The following is a 14,910-nucleotide window of genomic DNA, read 5'->3' on the forward strand; positions in this document are numbered from 1 at the left end:
GACTGCAGTTACAGTGATACCATCCATCCATCCATCCATTTTCTATACCGCTTATCCGTCAGGGTCGCGGGGGAGCTGGAGCCTATCCCAGCTGACTACGGGCGAGAGGCGGGGTACACCCTGGACTGGTCGCCAGTCAATCGCAGGGCCAACACACAAAGACAGACAACCACACACTCTCACACTCACACCTAGGGGCAATTTAGAGTAGCCAATTAACCTAACATGCATGTTTTTGGTATTGTGGGAGGAAGCCGGAGTACCCGGAGAAAACCCACGCAGGCACAGGGAGAACATGCAAACTCCGCATAGAAGGGCCCAGACCGGGATTCGAACCTGGAACCCTCTTGCTATGAGGCGACAGTGCTAACCACTGCACCACCGTGCCGCCCAGTTACAGTGATACGTGCATGTTAAATACACAAGCACACACGCAGACACACAACAAAGGTACGTGAGTAAATGAACAGAGGCCAGAGGCATCTCTTTATGATTTTATACAATAGAGAACCACAAAGGCTGTGAATAGTTGATATGCAATGAAGATGTTGGTTTTTGTTTTGTTTTGTTTTTTTGTATTTTTTTAACTGCAGAAGCAGAAAATAACAGGCTGCGCTTTGGGAGCTGATTGGAGTCTGAAAGGCTGTGTGCCCTTTTGCCACTTGACCCTTGGAACCAGTAAGTGACAGAGATAAGTGGCTTGTACTGCAGGTTTTAACACCTTCTATTTTTCTAATTATGGTCAACAAGTCCTTCAAACTTAAGCACAAATATATCTTTGGTATTGCCTTCCAAAACAACATGAACATTTTTTAGCAGAACAACATAGTTTCCCTTACAATTACACACAATGGGATTGTTATAAAAATTATTAATGCGATTGTTTGCTGATCTGTTACGGCTGTGTTTAAAGTTTGATTTGGTTCAGGCAAAAAACTTAAAATTGCATTACTCAGCTGTAAACCTAACTACAGCATCCACTCACCATTATTTGACGTTATTTAATCCCGTCCTCTGATTGAAACAGCTAATCAGCTGCAGAAAAGGAAAAGCAATCAGCAGACACATAAGAATAAATCAGAAATAGTATATTTGCTCAAAGACACCGTTGGGCCCAGTGTACACAGGACTGTAGTTGTATATCAGTGCTTTGCTCTCCTCCTCTTTGGATTCAAATTTGTGCATGTTCTTCCTGGCTGTAAGGAGAGAAATTAATGCAAGATTTACAGATCGCAAAAGCTTTATCACACAGCTACTCACACTTTAAAATAAGGAATGAAACAGCACATAATGCTTTGTTCATACCTTCACTGACAAAGAATTCAGCCATGTAGAAGGTGGTCTTGACGGCTGATGGAGAATGCGGAATGTAAGGCCTCGTCCACTCAAATGCATTTTTCTCTGGATGCCACTGTGTCCCATAAATTGGGTAATCATAAGCTGCCGAGAAGTAAGAGCAAAAAAAAAAATAAAAAAGGAAGAAGATCTCATTAAAATAGTTCTCTTCAGTATGATTCTGCAGTGACCTTGTACCAATAAAGTGATGCTACATGGTAACTACCTTCCACTGTCGACACAAACTCTGTTATTCCATCTGTGTTTGTAGAGAGAACTTTGTAAAACTTCTTCAGCTCCTCATTTACGTTGTAAGTCTGAAAGAAACAGACAGGTTAGTTACTAGGCACCCAATTAAACCAGACTCAGAAAAGAAAAAAAACTAAAATGGGTGCACTCCAGCAGTGCTGTGGCTCTTGCAATGTGCTCCTTATTATTACATCGGTTTGGAGTAATGCTGTCGATTGAAATCTTTTCGTTCAGCACATTGAATGACGTACCGACACCGCCAAACTCCACTTGTGCGAGTTTTCTGTCAGTGGCTGCGAAGCCAGATCTTTCATGAGTTCAGCTGGGAAGCCCTTAAACATCTTGCTGAGTTTGGCATCTGGGAATGGAGTCAAAATATTACTATACTATATTAATATTATGCTCATTATTAGCCAACATTAACATTGAGCACGTTAATCACCAAAACAAATATGCGCATTTTCATATGATATTTAATGTGATTAACATAAAGAAGGTCCTGTAAAGTATGATAACTTTAGGCTGCTACAACCTCGACATGGAACCTGATCAATTGTCTGCCAAAGTCTGTGAAATGAAGAATAGCACTAATATGCAGCTAATATTTCAGTTAAAAAATGCTTATGTCATAGTATATTGCTCCACCACATATTTGACTATATTCACATTACAACCAAGCAATGTGGCTTTCTTTACTTTTTCTTCAAATTTGTCGAGTCAAATCATTATGTTTAAATAACTTGCTAAGGAGTTAGGCGGGTTATTTTGGTCTTGTTAGTAAAGTAAAATATTTCTTAGCAATCAACGGTCTTCATAAGAACCTTGATTTTCAGAGCTCATCATTTTGCTGCTGATTTAACATTAAGGCTTCTCTCTCACTGATAAGTAATCTGTCGCAGCTCTTACCATCAGTGAAGTTCAGAGGCAATGACACTCCACTTGTATTCGTATGTGACAGTACTAACTTTCCACTAGTCAAATAGGTCAGCTGCTCATATCCCAGACAGGTGCCCCACACGGGAAAATAGTCGCCTCTCTGGTTTGCCTGAAACAACACCTACAGCATTCAACATAATCCAGCATCAACACGCCAAAATCTAGTTAACAGTATTTTACACTTTTACCTCAATAGCCAGCTCATAAAAGATTTTTGCAGCTCTTTCATAACCAGACGAGATAATGCTGGCACCTCCGCCTGGGTAGAGGATCCTGTTTAACAAAACCACAACACAGGAAATGAGTCACAATTTGCAAAGAAACATTGGAAAGAAAGAGTTGTAGACATAATTTTCTATATCTTTTTTATTTATATATCTTTCTTTTTTTCTATATATCTCTATCTTTTTTTTTTTAAAGAATAAATGCAGTGTTGGACAAATAACAGGAAGCCTTAACATTCGATATGCCTGTGGCCTTGTCTGAATTCACTGTGACATGTTTTGAGTGTTTTAATGTGTCAATTGCTTTCAGCGTTTGCAGTTCATGTGCCAAACATTCAGCTGGTGCTCATTATATAGCTTCTTTGTGCTTCTGTGAGCGGCCTTATTGTTACAAAGGACAATCCACATTAGACTATTTCCCTCGATCGTACGAGTGGTATGTTCCAGCAAATCAAATCAGCCTTTTTTTCTTTTGCTAATGTTGCCTTGAAAACTTGCTTACCACTTGACATAACCACTATTATATGGTTCAAATTATAAACTTACTGTAACCCATAGCTTATCTGCCAGGGTAACTAAGATAGTTGTAGGTCATGCATCAGTCATAAAGAGAATCATGCAATGTGGCCACAGTAAAAAACCCTGCTGACACAGACAAATGTGTTGGGAAAAACAAATAACTTCATAACACTTGGCCAGATACTTCTGTTATTTTATCCACCCCAGTACAGAAAGATAATTGTTCACTTGCATGAAACATACCGGAACTAGTCAGCAAATATTTATTTTATGTTTATGTTTTTGTTGTTTGTTTTTTTGTTGCTGTTGTTTTTATGTTTTGTGTTGTTTTTTTGTTGTTTATGTGTAGTTTGTTTTTTTCTTTAAATGTTTAATGTTTATTTCGTTTCTTTTTAGATAACATTTACCCAAACAGAGTAACAATATATGTTATAAATAACACAGAGGCTGTGACTGCTAAACTGAGTAATACGTGTATTGCAACATACTTACCCATTAAGAGAGTTAAACAGTGTCTTATACTCCTCCAGTGTCTGGTTAATCCTGTAGAAATGAAAGTTAAAAGTGGAGTATAAACTGGGTGTTACATAATTCATTATGTGTCACGGAGGTGTGTGGTCAAGCTGGACAATAACTCACATGACTGGAACAACTCTCGCTCCTGCCGACTCCAGAAACTTGACATAAGAAGCAGCGATGTAAGCAGTGCGATTGGGTGTTGGTGAATGCACATCTTGAGCCAGAACACCTTTCAAAAGAAAAACACGGCCAGTTTAAACACCTAATTAAATGACATGACTGGACACATTATTTATGTAGGCCCGCGGCCACTTCCCAAACTAAACTAACACGATTAGTTTGTAGGTTTGAGTCATGTCATAAAATGCCTGTCATATCTTCAAATACGAGTCTAACTCAATTCTGCAATAATTAAATAAATAACTTACCAATAATGGGTCTGTCATTTATGCTGTCGTTTCTGTTGGCTGAGGAAAAAAACGGTAGACACGAAAGAGAAACGCAAACCGCTAACAAGATCATTTTTCTAAAAGCAAAGCATACAGTAGCGCGGCTGAGCTTTGCCATCCTGCCGTCGGTCACTTTGTTTTTACAACACTTCCGGCCTACGTCCTTCAGAATAAAGGCATCGTGTTTGACCTCAAACGTTAAAGTGGGCGTTTATCACGAATAAATACTCATAGTCATAGACATAAAGAGATATTCATAGATCAGTTGTGATAACTATTCCAACTAATTTGTTAAATGATCTGTTTTAGTCTGTAGGCTTTCCTTAATCGCAGCAGCACCGCATTAAGTCAAAACATATTTTAAGTGTATTTTGAGGCCGTACATACATTTTGGGACTGTGAATGATGTTAATGTTAGGAATATATAGTTTCAAGTTTTAACTTTTGAGCAATAGCTAATAGTTTTATTTTGATAAACTTTGATAAACTTTGATAATTGGTTTTTACAATACTAGATCACAGAACACTAAATATTAAAAATTATATTAATAATTATATAATTACTTTCTACGTTTCTGGCACCGATAAAACAAGTTTATGGTCACATTAGTTAACTTTAATCTTAATGTGAGATATAGATTCACCATTGATTCAATGACACATTGTTGCCTTGCCCACTTCTACTGTGTCGAACTTAACCTATTACAGTAAACAAAAAGTATTATGCTATGCCACAGCATATTGGAGTTTCCGCTGCTGTTCAGAACAAGTACAGCACAGTTGCTCTTTCACGTTTGACTGATGCCTCAGTTTGTGGGTTCACATCCGGTCTGATTGCTGACCGTAAGGCGATTTACGTTTACACCAGCAGCGGCCAGCTTTTCGTGCAACTCGCTGATAATGTCCTCAGCCAGCACCCGAGTGCGAGCCAGGACCCAGGCGAAGTCAATGTGGAAAAGGCCAAAGTAGTCGGAGCAAGAGTACACCAGAGCATATGACTGGTAGTCTGTGGAGAGTACCCAGTAGGGAGCATCTGGAACACCTGGATACAGATATGAATGGTATAAATCAGACTAGTTTATGGTACTCTGTACAGTATAGTAAAACACAGCTCTCATATATGTACATTCACCTTTAAAGAAGCTGACACCCAGAATAGCAGGTTGAGATGAGTCTTTAACTTTGGCAATTCCCTCAATTGAATTTATCTTCCCGTTAGACCTGTACAGAGCGGAGGAGAAAAAGGGACAAATGTTCTATATGATTTCACTTGATTAAAATGCAAATCCATCCATACTTGTTACATGTGCAGAGTGAAGGGTGATAGTTTCTCCCCACAAAGAATTCACAGATGGGGTGAAGGGCAGTTCAATCCTTACAGCAGCTCTGCATTGCGAACACTGACTGTTCCATCATCAAGAAGACTGTATGTAGCTTGGTTACATTTTCCTCTCTCAAACACAGCTGGGAGCTTCTCTATTTCATACCAGGTGCCCATATACTAGAAAGAGAAGAGCACAAAGGTTGTTAATGAGCCCGTTGGTTGCCAAACTGAGACCATCTACAGCTGGCAGCTGTGTTTTAATGGCATCTCTGTCATTAAGACACTTAAACACTACCTGTTTATGTCAAATAACCAGGCTTAGATATGATATCGGCAAGAATTGCAACACTCTATATATGACACAAAATCAATATAGATGACAAAAGTCATTAGAGTGGATCTGAATAATTCTCCTTAGTATTTTACCTTTGTAATGTTGAAGTTCTCCTGAACAGATGGATGGGAGCAACTGCCAGCGTGGAAAGACTGACCGTCAACCGCTGCAGCAGTCAGAAGGAGCACAAAGAGGACCTTCACATCAAAGTTAGAATACTTAATATACTTGAACTGACTCCAGCCTTGTGATTAAAATTGAGTAGTAATAGCAATAGTACCATAATAAGGAAGTACCTGGAATGCCTTCATGTCAGAGTAGTCAGAGAAGCTCTTAAAAGATGTTCCAATGTAAAGACTTCTACGTCTTCAGAAGAGAACACTGTGATCCTCTACTACTGCTATATCATGTACTTTAGGTTATCCTCGTTATCCTCATTGCACAAGCAGAAAGCTACTTGGCATTGAAAGAAAAAAAAAAAAAACAGACCCCGCAACTGGACCTTTGGAATGAAATAGTGTTTGAATAGCTGTATTTGGATTTGTTTACAAAACCTTTAACCTCCAATGCAAAAGCAAGTTATCTAAGAATCACATTCAGTAAAATGAATAAGAGGAACCACAAAAAAAAAAAAAAATTAACAGAACAAGAAATGCACAGTGTTGCTAGCAGCTATTTCACACACTTAACTGTGAACAACAATGAGAAACGAGAAAACTTTATTCAACAAAGCACCAATATTTATACAAAAACATGTGCTCTCACTTTTTCTCTTGGATTTTTTTCTCTAACATTATTTTTTTTTTCTGCATGAAATATTTGGTGGAAATTTAGTCTTGACTGTCGTCAGTATTCACCAGAGATCAAAAAAAAGTACAAAAACTAGAAAATTGCAAAAAGTGAAAAGAAACAGTTATTTGACAAACGACAAAAGATAAATTACATTCTTAAATTTAATCATCTGATTTTATGTTATGTGCTGTGACGGTATAAATAAATCATTGAGTTTAAATTAAATAGCCCAGTGAGAGTCGGAGCTGCTAAGAAGTGAGATCGTCAAATTTGAAAAGATACAACACAAACAAGGATGAAAATGTTGAACTAAGAAATATGTTTTCAAATAAAGTACAGTGCATTAAAATTACTTTGGTGGAAACACTGGCAATCTGGTCATCCCACTTTTGGACGAGGGACGATGTACATTATGGCAGCAAACTTCGTGCCCTTTAAACAACTTCTAGTGAAATGAAATTTTAAAACATAAGACTCTCCATCTGTAAACAAAATAGTGAAAGTAGCTTCCATCACAAAAGTCTTTGGAAATCTATTATTTGTAAAAAAAAAAAAAAAAAACTGCCACATTTCATGACGGTTGCAGGTTCCTGCAACCACCCAGTCTCTGCTTTCAAACTGTTGAACAACAAAGACGATAAACTTGAAAAAGAGATGTGTTATCGACAACACACCCGGGTGACGACGTGGGGAACAGATGTGTCTGTCCACTTTCCATGAGTAAAGGTTAAAGGTGCTGTGTGTATCATTTAACATTAATAAATCATTACCACATTCTCTTTGAGACGTTACTGTCATTACTACGTTCAAGACTCTGTCTCTGTGGCATTTTATATTATGTGCCACCAGGTTCAATAAAAGGGGAATTCTTCTGGACTGCTTTACAACACAAAAGGGACGCTGCTTTAAAAAGGCACATATTTGGATTGCAAGAAATCCACAAAAGGATTCCAGTTCCACAGTGTAGGATCAACTTCTGTTAGCTTAACTTCCCAGATTATATCTTGGTTGTAGTCAAGAGTTTTTAAATGCATCTCAACAATCTTTGGACTCCTCAGAAAGAAGACAGAGTGATGTCAGAAGAGCGAGGAGAATAATAAGTACTAACATCCTCATTGTGAACAACAGGGTGTCAGATGTTGTCCTCAAAATGCTACATGAAGCACCAAATGACATCGTTTTTTTTTTTTTTAAGGCAGACAATCAGATCTTTTCCCCGAGTGCTGAACATTTATGGTGGCCTGCAGGAGTTCCTTGGCAGAGTGGACTTAAAAGTTTTTGTGGGTCTCAATGCAAAGAACAATGTACTGGTTTGAACAGCTCCGTGTCTGCTGGCCCAGGAGCAGACCTGAGGTCAGACTCGACGACTGGCCTGTGACAGACATGTGGTCCGCTCGCCACATCTCACAGTGTTTGTCCACCACTCTGAGACCCCTGCCGGTGGAGCCGTGCCAGATACTCTTCTCGGGCCTGACAGATAGATGACAGAAAAGGTGAATGCCGGAAAAACAGAATAAATAATAACAACAAAGGAAAAACAAACATGAAGGTGGTTGATGATGTTTACTGACCAGAAGGGGTCAGCTAAAACATCCCGGCCATCAAAGGAGTAGATGGGTATCCTGGTATTGATTGCCCCCCCGTCGCCGTTGAAAATTGATCGCCAGCTCTTAAACATCACATCTCCCTGAAATAAAACGCACAGTGGGTTAGATAGGCAGACATACATTGTCTGTGGAGGGTTTCTGCATGATAAAAGCTGTTTATCAAAGTAGGTTTTCGACAGTGAAAAACAGCAGAAAAGAAGACTCACCCTGAGGTTGGTTACTGGCAGAGTTTCCCGGAAACCAGGATAGACCACATGGACCAGGTCTTGTCTGTGAGAAGAAATGAAGGCACGGTAGTTTGGAGCCAAACCCATCGCCTTGGCTTGCTCATAACACATTCGGTCAGCTGTGTTGAGACCCATCATGTCGCCCGAGTGGGGCTGGTTCAAGGCCACGAGGTTGAGCTGTAGGCAGAGCAAGCAACAGATCAGCGTCACTACTTAAGAGTCCTGTTCCACTGTAAAGTTAACGATAGACAGAGTGGCAAGAGTTAGTCTGAAATAAAATCAACATGCCATACATCGTCACAGTTTTCATGCATTTTTGGCCAAAGGTGACAAAAAAACAAATTAGTATGTGTTTGTGAGTCACATAAAGAGAACAGTGTTGTGAAATTATGTGTTACATAATGTTTTATTCTACACACTTGAGTCAAACAATGAAAGTTGGATTATCTAAAATAAAACAGTCTTTTTGACACTCACCCTTTCATTAACTGAACGTATTCTTTCCACCGTGTCTCCTCGTATCTGATATGCAACTCGAGGCTAAATGAATAGTTGAAAAGAGATATTAAATTGATGAATAATGCATACAGAGAACAACATTCCACAATAGCATATTTCTACTGAGCAAAGCATTAAGTACCTCATCTTGTGGGATAATGTTACTGGAGAGGTAGATCAGACTGCCAAGCTGTGGAGACAAAACACATAAATTAAGATGATATGTTAGATTCAATATGTTGTGCTATAGTGTATTTTGTTCTCATATTATATCTCATCAGTTTACACACACATTGTATTTTTCCTGAAAAAAATTATGAGAGGTTTTGTAAATCAGGATTACGTTTAGGCATGTTTCAAAGGCAAAGCACGAAACTCACTCAATGCTTTGCTGAGCATGAAAAGGTCTGAGTAATAAACACAAAAGCAGTTAAATTGCTGTTACATCATGTGTAATGCTACAAAATGTTTAGTGTTGACATCACTTAATATGCTAAGTACAGAGCGATTTAATGTCTGGATTTACAAAAACCTAACAATACAAGAAAAGTCCAAGTCAGTACCTGGATCTCTTTCCATCCCTGGGGAACCTTAAGGAAGAGACTTCCTGTTGCTGTGACGTACGACAGAGTTCCCTCTGCATCCCTGACAGTGTGCTGCATCATAGCGTCACGGGTCGAAAATGTTTTCAGCTGAACAACAGATAAAGAGAAGAGAAACTGTTTACGGCTGGTGTATTATTTATATGTAGTTCAACACCATGGACAGAACAGACAGTTTCACTTACTGATGCTGCGTTACCAGAAGGTCCAGGAGGGCCAGGGGGTCCAGGGGGTCCAGGAGGGCCAGTGGGTCCAGCAATGGTCAAAGCTGTCATAACAAAAATGTCAACACTTTTCATAAAGACTCAATGCAACTCATCAGCTACACCAATACGTGAACATTTATAGCTATTTCTATACAGTACTGGATTTTCCTGTAATTTTAAGGAACAAATGTGACTCGTGACTTGTACCTGAGCCATATCTTAAAGGTAACACAGGGGGTCCTGGAGGCCCTGGTGGACCAGGAGGACCAATCATTCCTGGCCTGCCTAAGCCTGGCAAACCCGGTGCACCAGGGATCCCGGGAGGGCCTGGTAGACCAACCACTGACTGTCCCTTGGGTCCCTGAAATGTGTCAGGGACAGGTTATCGATTTTTTTGGTATAGTTTTTATCACAAGGATGACATAGGTTGTATCCATGGAAACTTTACTCACCATGTGCCCTGGTCTCCCAGGGATACCTGGTCTCCCGGGCAACCCCGCCTCCCCTTTTTCTCCCTTTTCTCCTTTAATGCCCTGGTTACCGCTAGTCTCCTGCGATTCCATGCACAGACAATGACACACACAAAACACACACAATGACATATAAGACCTGAATCTGATGGCACATAAAGCTACCATGTCAAAAAACAAAATTTAAAAAAGCACTTCCATATGTGACTTACCAAGCCCTCCTTGGGAAAAAAGGAGTCTGGAATGGAAGAAACAGAGGAGGAAGATTTAGCTATTTATACATTTAAAAGTTCTTTTTATTTCTCAGGATGTTATTTTGCTTTTTTAAAGGAAACCTTGGAAAGTAGACAGAAAACTCATGACAAAACACCCTTCCCGGATGAAAGGCCACTTAAATTCACTCATTAAAGCATACGTTTGGGTGGTATTCATTGCTTTTATGTTATCAGGCATTCATTTTCAATGTCCCCAATAGACGGGGGGGGCTGCTATCCTTTGATCTGATTTGAAGTGTTTTACTCACATGGTGGTGCTGGCATTCCAGGAAGTCCTCTCTCCCCCTTTTCTCCTTTTGGTCCCGTCTGACAGTTACCTTGGACACAAAAAGACAAAATCAGCTTGCTTTTCTTTGTATATTATTAGTATGTTAAACTTTTTTGTGCTGATACTATCTATTCTGTTGGACCATAATGAATAATTTGGATAAACGCAGTTAAAACTGATATCAGGCTTTATAATTTATGGCAAATAAAGAGATGAGCCAACCTACCAACTTGAATGGTTCCATTGGGATTAAGCTGAAATTAAAGAGCACAAACATTAACGGTCGTGACAACAAAGCTTGTGTTACTGTCAGTATAAATAACAGGCTAACTATTGGAAAACAGATTGGAAATGGATATGGTGGATATCAAATCATTCAGTCTGTACTGTTAATATCTTTATCAACATGCACATTTTCTGCAGATGGGATTTTAGTACTACCTCGTGACTGTTTTGGCATTGAACCTTCACCTTTCCAGACTGGACGTGCAGCATGCAGGAATATTTCAGAACCATCCTCGAACAGTTCTAAGTGATAAAAGGTTAGCTAGAGGCAGTGTTATACAGAAAAACATGCGCTTTATCTGCACACAGGGGGAAAAGAAGGGAAAAGAAGGGAGATGTGTACAGACGGAGGATGGGAGAGTTTGTAATTAGAAGATATATCTGAATGAGCTCAGCAGAAAGTTAATTACTGTAGATACAGAGTTATAAGGTTGTGGCATCTGAGGTTTAATGAGGATAGATGGAAACTTAGGATGCAATTTAATCTTTATTCTAAAGTAGTTCAGTCTTAACACCGACTATGCTGTTATGCATATCTGCACAGTCCAGACTCTGCAGTGTCTTTTAATCTTTCAGGCCACCATGAGTAAAATGGAGCGATAACTTAGTGTGTAGACAAAGCAAAAGGATGACAGATTATATAAGATTTAATTTGCCTTAGAAATGATTGACTGCATTTATTGAGATTTATTATGAGAGAAACTTACAGCCATTTTGCAGTGAGGTCTGGGAGGGATGGGGAAGACCGTCTTCAGTAACCAAGAGAGGAGAGATGACAGTGAGCACATAAACCAAAAACACACCTGATGACTGAGGAGAGACGAGTAACAACTGTGTGTTAATGAATGTGTGTGCGTGCTCGTGCTTACTCCTTTGGGGCAGTTGAATATTCCTGGACGGCCCGGTAGCCCAGGTGGACCAGGAGGTCCCTAAAGACAGAAGAAAGAAAACATTATAAGTGTAATTTGACTAAAAAGAAGAAAACAACTGAGCCAAAGGATCTAAATTTTGTCAGTATGGTATAGTCTGTGATTTTGCTGGGGGGAGGTGTGTGGCTCTGTGGCTCTTCTTAGTATACTTAAGCATTATATGTTTCTTTTGCAGAAATCACAAACAGAATCTTATGTATTTTTTTACATATACAAACAGTATTTCTACATGCTTTTAACTGGCTCAGGTATGTGACTCACCGGCAGGCCTACAGAGTCCCCTCTCTCTCCTTTTGGTCCCATCAGGCCTGGACGACCCTACACAGACACACATTATCCAAAAGCATTTATACTGCAGTGTGCCTGCTTAGACTGGATTTTACTTTGGAAAAAATTGGAGTCAGTGTGAGATTGAATCTAAGGTAAAACTCATCTAACAACATGTGTAACTTAAACTTGAGGTTGAGATGCTGCGCTTTTCAAAGCAGAAGAGAAACAATTCTTACTGGAGAGGAACAGAAAATGTACATTTTTAACCTGAATCTTCTGATCAAAGAAACAGAAACTGATATAATGAAGCATCAGTGTCTGTTTGCGTTTTGGATTAAATTGGAAATGTTTGGTGAGTTCATGGTGCTTACAGGTCTTCCAGGAAAACCAAAATCTCCTTTGTGTCCTGGTGGTCCCATAGGACCCTGTTGGAAACAAAATAAAATGACTGAAATACTTAAATGAAGTCATAGCATCTTCATCTATGGCAGTGCAAAGGATTTTAAGGGTGTTGGAAAACTTAAAAAGCTTTGATTTTGTTGCTTGCTGTTAATACTGACTTGAACTCCAGCAGGTCCTGGTACACCATTATCACCCTGCAAACAAGGATACATTGCAGTGAAAACCTTTTCAAAATCACAGTTATTACTTATTTTACAATAGGCTGCTCATGCTGATATTCAAAGCTGGTGAACATGCTGGAGCGTTTAGGAAATTAAGAAGCGCCCATTTCCTTCAGGAGTTGACTGGAACTAGAACAGAGCTAAAAGGGACGTTAATATTGGACTTCTATCAGTCACGTGGACAGAAACACACTTCAAATGAATTCTAATGTTGATAACAAATATAACCTTGTCTCCTTTGGGTCCCATCGGACCAGTCAGGCCTGACATCATGGACGCATCTGCGGCGATGCCAAACCCTGGCTCACCCTTTTCACCCTGGATGTCAACAAACAAACGAGCGAATCACATGTAGACAGAGAAAAGCAACATGCATGTACACAAGCGTTAACTTCTATTAAACAGTTTGAACAATAAAAAAATAACTGTAAATCATGTTTGTTTTATCTGTTTCATCTGTTTATAATACATGTACTGTTTATGAGCAGACAACACACATGCACTTACTTTCAGTCCTGGAGGTCCTTGAACTCCTGGCAAACCAACGTCGCCCTTTGGACCCCGAGGTCCCTGCAAACATTTAAGATTTAAAATTTGTTAAACATCTAAATGGAATCAAATTAAAATTATTTCTGTACATGTAGTCTTATCCATATTTGTGCATTCATTTGTGTCATGTAAAATGCTGCTGACATTCTGTTTGGAACAGGGAACCTGACAGCTGAAAGTATTAACTGGAAAACAGTAACATTCGGCAAACAAAACCCAACAAAAGCTATGGTATCTAACCACACATTTTTTGATTTGATGACGTCAGTACTATTTGGTCCATTTTGTCTTGTATACTCACAGTGGGTCCCTGAGCTTCAAAAATCCCTGAGAAGTTGAAAGCTCCATCTGTATCGTTAAGTAGAAGCTGATTCGAGGCAGAAGGAGAATGATGTCAGTGTAATCAAAGTGACTCACGCAGCATATCAATCACTCATATTCCTATGCCTCAACAGGTTGGTAAGAAGTGGCACCACGAGAGGATCCACTACTTACATCCTGCAGGTTGACAATGGGTCCTGGTGGTCCAGGTGGACCTGGAGGGCCAGGCAAACTGAGCCCGTCCCGTCCCGCCTCTCCCTGAAAAACACATTTGACATTTTAACCTTTGTAAATGGCAACACAAAATGCTCTAAACTTCAAAAATGTCAAAAATGTGCCTGTGTGTACATGCATATTGATGTAGCTGTGGGGACAAATACCTATTTACACAGTCATATTGCGAGGACTTCTCACCTTACTTATGGGGACAAAACACAAGTCCCCAAAATGTAAATCATTATAAATTGGGGTGAAGACTTGCTTTAATGTTAGGCTGAGGTTGAGGTTATACTTAGGATTAGGCAAGCAATGTTTATTGTTATGGTTAGGTGGTGGCTAAGTCTCCGGGAAATGACTGACGACTGTGTGTGTGTGTGTGTGTGAATTTAGCTACATCACTGGTTTTACCTTTTGTCCTGGATCACCTTTTTCTCCCCTTGGTCCCTGCAGATGATACAAGTCACAAATTCTCCAAGTTAGACATTCTGCTGCTTTTGTGATAATTCTAATTAAAAAAAAAAACTGTATTTATATCGCACAAGTTTAAAAAATGCCTCACAGAAAAGGAACAGAAAGAAGAAACACTCTTTTATCAAGATGTCGTTGTGAAAGCTAACATTTTAATGAAACTCTTCTTGCATATTCATTGGTGCATCCATTTACTGACCTCTGCCCCTTTAATTCCCTCCAGTCCAGGAGACCCTGGTGGTCCTGAAGACCCTGGCTCCCCCTTCAGAGACCACAAGGAAACAAATCATTTCTACATTCATATACATCACTGGTACAAGAGATGATTCCTTAATTTCACTAGAGATAAAATGCATTTCCAAGAGCCCCATAAAATCAAGAAAAATCCCAACTAAATGATTTGACTTCTTTC

The 14,910-nt window shown here is 39.4% G+C and overlaps 3 protein-coding genes across 6 annotated transcripts in view; all 3 read right to left on the minus strand.

The window, feature by feature from the left end:
* Positions 1–475: 475 nt before the first annotated feature.
* Positions 476–4,484, minus strand: ggh (gamma-glutamyl hydrolase (conjugase, folylpolygammaglutamyl hydrolase)). The gene is made up of 9 exons (XM_046371429.1): positions 4,211–4,484; positions 3,903–4,011; positions 3,756–3,806; positions 2,709–2,793; positions 2,491–2,629; positions 1,836–1,942; positions 1,562–1,652; positions 1,306–1,440; positions 476–1,196 (listed from the first exon to the last, which is right to left on the minus strand). Exons 1-9 carry the CDS (start codon positions 4,347–4,349, stop codon positions 1,078–1,080), a joined length of 975 nt encoding a protein of 324 aa, XP_046227385.1. The 5' UTR covers positions 4,350–4,484; the 3' UTR covers positions 476–1,077.
* Positions 4,485–4,952: 468 nt separating this feature from the next.
* LOC124049590 (apolipoprotein D-like) lies at positions 4,953–6,373 on the minus strand. Its single transcript, XM_046371431.1, has 5 exons — positions 6,186–6,373; positions 5,982–6,086; positions 5,611–5,732; positions 5,364–5,452; positions 4,953–5,273 (listed from the first exon to the last, which is right to left on the minus strand). Exons 1-5 carry the CDS (start codon positions 6,198–6,200, stop codon positions 5,038–5,040), a joined length of 567 nt encoding a protein of 188 aa, XP_046227387.1. The 5' UTR covers positions 6,201–6,373; the 3' UTR covers positions 4,953–5,037.
* A 218-nt stretch (positions 6,374–6,591) lies between these two features.
* Positions 6,592–14,910, minus strand: part of LOC124049587 (collagen alpha-1(XVIII) chain-like) — a 53,372-nt gene continuing 45,053 nt past the window's right edge. For 2 of the 4 annotated variants that reach the window (XM_046371421.1, XM_046371424.1), the window contains 24 exons: positions 14,698–14,760; positions 14,439–14,474; positions 13,986–14,069; positions 13,792–13,857; positions 13,449–13,511; positions 13,170–13,259; positions 12,879–12,914; positions 12,690–12,743; positions 12,310–12,366; positions 11,989–12,048; positions 11,827–11,868; positions 11,276–11,362; positions 11,061–11,088; positions 10,815–10,883; positions 10,504–10,529; positions 10,274–10,372; positions 10,029–10,182; positions 9,801–9,883; positions 9,577–9,705; positions 9,156–9,203; positions 8,993–9,055; positions 8,495–8,692; positions 8,253–8,368; positions 6,592–8,151 (listed from right to left, as the gene is read on the minus strand). In XM_046371421.1, coding sequence (XP_046227377.1) covers positions 7,950–8,151; positions 8,253–8,368; positions 8,495–8,692; positions 8,993–9,055; positions 9,156–9,203; positions 9,577–9,705; positions 9,801–9,883; positions 10,029–10,182; positions 10,274–10,372; positions 10,504–10,529; positions 10,815–10,883; positions 11,061–11,088; positions 11,276–11,362; positions 11,827–11,868; positions 11,989–12,048; positions 12,310–12,366; positions 12,690–12,743; positions 12,879–12,914; positions 13,170–13,259; positions 13,449–13,511; positions 13,792–13,857; positions 13,986–14,069; positions 14,439–14,474; positions 14,698–14,760 — 1,953 coding nt within the window. In that variant the 3' untranslated portion in view covers positions 6,592–7,949. The remainder of the gene's footprint in view (positions 8,152–8,252; positions 8,369–8,494; positions 8,693–8,992; positions 9,056–9,155; positions 9,204–9,576; positions 9,706–9,800; positions 9,884–10,028; positions 10,183–10,273; positions 10,373–10,503; positions 10,530–10,814; positions 10,884–11,060; positions 11,089–11,275; positions 11,363–11,826; positions 11,869–11,988; positions 12,049–12,309; positions 12,367–12,689; positions 12,744–12,878; positions 12,915–13,169; positions 13,260–13,448; positions 13,512–13,791; positions 13,858–13,985; positions 14,070–14,438; positions 14,475–14,697; positions 14,761–14,910) is intronic. The other 2 variants (XM_046371422.1, XM_046371423.1) reach the window with 2 other exon arrangements.

Source organism: Scatophagus argus, chromosome 18, assembly GCF_020382885.2.
Source record: "Scatophagus argus isolate fScaArg1 chromosome 18, fScaArg1.pri, whole genome shotgun sequence".
NCBI lineage: Eukaryota > Metazoa > Chordata > Actinopteri > Scatophagidae > Scatophagus > Scatophagus argus.